Source organism: Sphaeroforma arctica (assembly GCF_001186125.1).
Source record: "Sphaeroforma arctica JP610 unplaced genomic scaffold supercont1.290, whole genome shotgun sequence".
NCBI lineage: Eukaryota > Ichthyosporea > Ichthyophonida > Sphaeroforma > Sphaeroforma arctica.
The window spans coordinates 74,623-81,220 of NW_014040268.1; the positions used below are offsets into that span (position 1 = coordinate 74,623).

Genomic DNA, 6,598 nt, shown 5'->3' on the forward strand with positions numbered 1-6,598 from the left:
ATTTACGTTATTATGTCTATCTACAAATTAGGTATGTGATCATGAACACTTAGTACTTATAGTGAAAATTATTCAATAAAGAACAGCTAGAGGTACGCCATGTGTGATCGAGGATATTTAGGCTCTTAACAAGAGGCAGTCCCGATCCTTCTTACACAAGCTACCACTGCTAAATCCTAACTGACTAAATTGTATTTTAGTTTAATATAGTTTGAAACCTAGTAATTTCCATCGAAGTTTACAAAAATGTAGTATGTGTACGCTAGATAACTTTATCTCAACATTCTCCCTCCGTATAGAGGGAGACGTTGTTCATTTATTAGTAATTGTATCATTAGAGATAATATTATTTATTTCAAAAATGGCAAGTATGTATGATACAATGTAGTGTGGTGTATGATATGGTAGTGTGTGTTCGAGCGTACATGATTAAAAAATGTGGTGTTCTGCCAGGTTTCAACCACACACATAACATTAACCTGACTTAAAATCGATATAACGTTCAAACACTTATCTGTATGTGCTGCGTTGCCCATGTTGAGTCCTTGGTGACTCTAAAAGTGAGTCATAAGTCATTTGCTGTAATAGTCAGCAAAAACCAAGTTTATCAGATTATTCTGATAAACTGTAACAACTATAAAAACTAAAATAAACAACTAAAACCTAAGTACTTGTATTCTGACCACATTGCTGCTTTCAAAGAGATCGTTTGCAAACATATTGGCTGACTGCTTGGAAAATTTACCCTATGCACTTGATGTGTAGCCTGTTTATCTCAGGATCGTGACATCCTTTCTCATACAAGTATTCTATCTGAATAAAATCCACTCATCACGAGCATTTTTTAATCGCAGCTCTTCATAGGTTTATTGTTGTACAGATTTATGAACCATGAATGCATATTTAGTATCAAACAATTTTGTTTCCGTGCCTGTACTTATTTTCTAAATTTATAGAACAATGCTCGTAGTTCAATTATATCGTCCGTCGACTGTGCATAGTATGCCTACAATTTGATCACCGTGTTATTGACAAATTGGACGTACTTATTGCACACAGGGTCCGAAGATGGTCCTTGAGTTGCGGGGCTGTCTTCCAACTGCGTGTCTGTGTCATTTTCTGGAGTTCGAGGTCAAGATACTTCAAGTAGCTTGAATTGATGAAATTGTGTTTAATTGAACTACTCTAGGCATTTTGCGCACGCTTTAAGCTCACCCCTGTGCGTACACTTCAACGAGCTGATTCTGTCTATTGATGTTAAGCAGACCTTTGTCTGATCTAAGTGTTGAGCGGCTATTGTTGTGGTATGAGTGTGCAGCATCTACGTAAATGACTGAACCAACCAACCTAAATAAAATCTCAATTAGATTGAAATAGTACTGTAGTAGTTGAAGAGGATATTGTGGCTATTTGAAGAAGTGTCGATTGTCCAGAATGTACAGCGTTACGCGGCAAGTTTGGGCTGATCTCTGCCTCCCGGCTTCCCTGTACGCGCCGCCGGGCACCTTCTTGCCGCTTTAGTTCCGGGTTGACTTTAATTTAGGGACCCGTAATTGCAGACTAATAGTGAAAGACATTGTGTATGTATGAATATGATTTCAGTCGCAAGTGTTAGCATTCGCAGAAGTGTACATATTTATTGAACCCATTACACACACGTGTGATCCGGCATTGCCGGCATATTCAAAGAAATATTTTGCTGCAAAAAAATAAATAAAGGAATCTTCTGTCGTTCACTCGTTCTCGAATCTCGAAGGTCACCGGGCACCGGCTAAATAACCGCGTGGTATTTTTATTAGCTGTGCTCCACAGTCCACAGTCCACACTCCACGCTCCACAACTCCACACAGGCATTTAAAGTAAATGGTGATTCGAGCAGTGGACAGATTTCTCATAAGCAACCTGCACCCACGTGCTGGAATTTAGGACTGGCCCAAACAGACCTTCCATTTTTTTTTAAATATAGTAAATATATATTGGTTTTTGTTCATGACCCTCTACTAGTAAAAAGGCCATGTTTTGTTTTCGAAATTTTGTCCTCTACTCTTTTAAATTTTGGTACAAAAAGTCTAATTTTAAAAATTTACACATTAATTGACCTGGAGTGAAGCCTGAGCTTTTTTAAAGGCTGAAGGTCGAAGGAGTGAAGACTTAAAAGCCGAAAAGGTTGAAGGCCTGGACGACAACGTAAATAGTGATCGACTGAACGGGCTGAAACCCTGAAGACTGATGCCCGGAACTTCTGAAGACTTTATTAGTCCTCCCTAGGGGGATTCCTGAAAAAGGACACAAAACAAATATTGCATGGGACTCTTTCCAGTTGTTTACCTCTCTCTGGGGTGAGTCAGGGACTCAAGGTCCAAGGACTCAGGGACTCAGGGCTGGGCCCCACTTCCCACTCCCCACTCCCAGCCGTGTTCATTAGATTAGGGCCTCAGAGGCTCAGCCCAGCGCCCCAGTCGCCCCAGTCCTTCAAAAGGGTCATGGTTTTTCATTCTTGTGTCAGTTTAAAAACGTTTTTGCTTTATTAGTACCATCGGAATTTCATATGGATACTCGTATGAGCGACTTATTTATTTATTTTGCGTTAAAACGTATTAAATAATCAGTTCCTCGTTTGCGTTCAACGTTTGCTGCATGGGTACAAAAAAAAAGACGTTTAAAAAAATAGGAACAACGGCTACTTTATTATTATATTTACTTATCCGGATGACCGGTTATCTCTCCAGTCTCTGGTATTTATTTATCAATATTCAATAGGGGCGATCCGTGCTCTTGCGAGCTTCCAAATACATACTAAAAATAAATACCATTATATCACTATAAAATAATACTTCATACATACATAAGACACCTTGTTACTTTTGTGATTTATATGCGGTACACCTTCCAAATAGTAAAATACATACTGTAAACAAATATCATATCTGAAGTAAGCGCTCACTTTTGCGATACACACGTAATAGTTATAACAGTATGCAATAACGAAGTATACTCCCCAGCAATATTAGCATATCTGAAATACTTGTATATTAAACTTCGCGAATGTGACCTCGTTAACATCCGGTGCACACCTTCATGTGGATCACACCCTCACAACAAAGGCGTAAAATACCGGACTAGCATAACTGAGTATTATAGACACACACGCACGCACGCTTTCGAAAGGAAGAATAATGGCATTGATAGGGGGGACAGCTGGGGCCGCAGGTATGACTGTACCAGAAGAAAGACCAGCGGAAGTAACACAATACAGTGTTAACCAAACAGAGTACCTGGGATCTGATAATCCGTGTGCCGCCATCGCATGTGTTGCTGCGAGACGGTTCTTACAACTTAGAGGCAGCGGGTTGCTGTTTGTGAAGAATGACGATGAATGCATGCGGCTCATCGGCGAAGGTGTGGCTGTGCATGCTGTGTGCGGTGTGCTTTCGTGTAGTTGCACGCAATGGTGTACTGTGTTGACGTAGTGGGTAAGGGGAAGTTTACTAAACCGGCAAATCGTATCTCCATCTGTGATTCTGCAGATTGATGTACTGTGCTACTATAGTGGGTATTATGAAGTAAATTCAGCAAAAAAAAAGAACATACTATCTTCATTTGTAATTTACCGACTCTAGATCTTTAGAAAGCTGTCAAACCACAACGAGTTATTCTGTGACAATTCGGAGTATTCAGCGAATCTCATCTTTTGATTTCATTTATCTATTATCACTTATTCCAATTTAACGGTTGAATCCGCCTCGGCGAGATGCGAGCGTGAAACATCTGAAGCAGTGATTTTGTGCTCAGTTCACGTCTTTGGTTTGCTTTTGCGCACCGATATATAGTTGTGTGTATAGAGTTGTGTATGTGATGGCAGACTTATAGTGACTGAGATATGCAAATTGTTCCGTGTATCTAAACGGTGCTAGCTAGCTGACATGTACTTAATATAGTCGCTAAGATTACCTAAGGAATTAAAGAACCAAACTTGTCCTTAGTGCTGGGATCGGAATAAGTCTCTACGGATATGCTTAGTACAAGCTCTTCTCTGTCATATATTATAACTGATTTTTGTCGTACAATATCATTCAATATCAAGTACACACTCGCAAGAGCATGCAGCGCTATATGTATTTATGTCATTCAGAATGCACACCTCGTGAGCGATGCACTGTGGTGCTGACCGATTGCTGCTGCGAGTGATTAGTACTACATGTGGGCCGTGGAATGGGTGCAATTGTTGCCTAGATACGTTTGACGGCTTGGGAGGACTAAATATAGAGTTATTGAACTATATTTGATTTTAATTATTTCATGCTTTTGAACAACATTGAACATATCCATGTATAGTTATTTGATATTAGAACTTATCCATGTATTGTTATTTGATAATAGATCATATTCATGTTTTGTGCTTTTCCGTATGTGCGTGTACGCTTTCTCTTCAAATATCAGCAAACCTAGCTGAATCCAAAATAGATACCAATGCATGTTGAAGCTCTGTAGTCGACCACGCACCTTACTGTCACACCCTCCGCACACAAAAAACACTTTATGTAGACAATCTCCTGCGCCTGTGAATATGAGGATGGGTTCTCGATAGACATCTCAAGTATATGTCAGTATCCAGGGGCAGGTGCCCTCTCCTGTGCATTAGTACTGCTTTCGCGTTCAGGTTCCGTATTAAGTTGCGTTCTTTTTAGCAAGGTGTCTATCCACAATCATGTGTGCTCGAGACATCGGGTGAACTGGCAGCATTGTGGATTGTTCATCTATTTCTACACGCGGGTGAAGTTATACATATATCTATCAACCGGGTTGGGAGCGAGATGCTCTACGATTATTTGGTTTTTATGCTTGATAACTATTTATTGTCCAGTTTCTATATATATATATATATATATAATTTAATGTTAATGTTATTGTTAATGATAATGATATTATGATCAGCCGTGTCATCACTCTTTAACTGCGATTTCGAAGGGACCCAAGCCAGTGTGCGTGCCCTACATGAGTACTGCTGACTATATAAGGAAGTACTAGTAACCACAGTCATCACTAGTACCCTGTTCGTATATTCTGTTAGTACGTATATTCTGTTAGTACGAATATGGCCGAGTGTATGCAAGTAACACCAGCAACCCATACCAACCACTAGTATTCCGTTCGTATGCATTCTCAATACTCATAACGATTACCGCTGATCTTGCAAACATATTGACCACTGATAGCCCCAATACCAACACTGCTGCCGATACAAATCAGGACCAGCCATACATACTATTGGCCTGACCTCAGTCCGTATTTATGTCCAATTTCTGGTGCGCCTGCCATTTAAATAGGGGTGGTGTTTCACAGTCGGTGGATGGCGTCAGATCTGAAGCGCACCACCAACGACCTCGCCAGTGTCGATGAGATTTGTAGCTTGGAGGGTATAGGTATGTATTGTAATGGCTTTAGTGTGTAAATTGAAACGCATCAGTGTGTAGTAGAATGCGTGATGGTGTGTGTTTTGGGTAATATAGGTGTGTAGGAATGACTACTGTGTGCAAATGAATAACATCTGTATGTAGTAAAATGGGTGATGGTGTGTATAATGGGTAATATAGGTAGGTAGTGGAATGATAATTGTGTGCAAATTGAAACGCATCAGTATGTAGTAGAATGCGTGATGGTGTGTGTATTGGGTAATATAGGTGTGTAGGAATGACTACTGTGTGCAAATGAATAATATCAGTATGTAGTAAAATGGGTGATGGTGTGTATAATGGGTAATATAGGTAGGTAGTGGAATGGTTATTGTGTGTAAATTGAAACGCATCAGTATGTAGTAGAATGCGTGATGGTGTGTGTATTGGGTAATATAGGTGTGTAGGAATGGATACTGTGTGCAAATTGAATAGCATCAGTATGTAGTAAAATTGGTGATGGTGTGTATAATGGGTAATATAGGCAGGTAGTGGAATGGTTATTGTGTGTAAATCGGGATGCATGAGATTCAGTGGTGTGTGTGTGTGATATTTGTGTGAAGTCTTGCGTCCGTGCTTATTGTTCGAAGTAGATTTGGCATGACAGGTTGTGAAACGCGGAAGATTAATGGGCAGCGCTTACATCCCACTTCTACATTCTATACATTCTACAGGGGTAAGCATATCGACGGATTTATTTTATGCCGGCCAATTGGAGAACTCCTCCTTCGGACTGTCGCTGGTACAATCATTACGGAAGATATATGCACCTGAAGCAGCCAGCCCGGCAGCTTATATATTAACTACAAGTAAGTTACAAACAAAGTTGTAGCCTATATATCAACTACAGGCACGTTACCAACTAAACCGCTTGTATATTAACTGCAAGTTAACTACAAGTATGTTACCCACAGATTAAGCAGCTGATATATTCACTATAAGTAGGTCATCAACAACATAGGTATCTTATATACTCGCTTCAGGTTATATCAGCAGCAGGTAATACCTTGCTCTTAGTTGTTGGACACGTGATTCTCAGACGACATCACTCATTCATCGCTACATATATACCTATATATCTATATCTATATCAATTTCTATCTATATATATATATATATATATATATGTGTGTGTGTATGTATAT

The 6,598-nt window shown here is 39.7% G+C and overlaps 1 protein-coding gene across 1 annotated transcript; it reads left to right on the plus strand.

The window, feature by feature from the left end:
- Positions 1–2,879: 2,879 nt before the first annotated feature.
- Positions 2,880–6,285, plus strand: SARC_04877 (hypothetical protein; the record flags this gene model as incomplete). The annotated part of the gene is made up of 3 exons (XM_014301280.1): positions 2,880–3,399; positions 5,328–5,423; positions 6,128–6,285. Exons 1-3 carry the CDS (start codon positions 3,177–3,179, stop codon positions 6,283–6,285), a joined length of 477 nt encoding a protein of 158 aa, XP_014156755.1. The 5' UTR covers positions 2,880–3,176.
- Between the last annotated feature and the right edge of the window lie 313 nt (positions 6,286–6,598).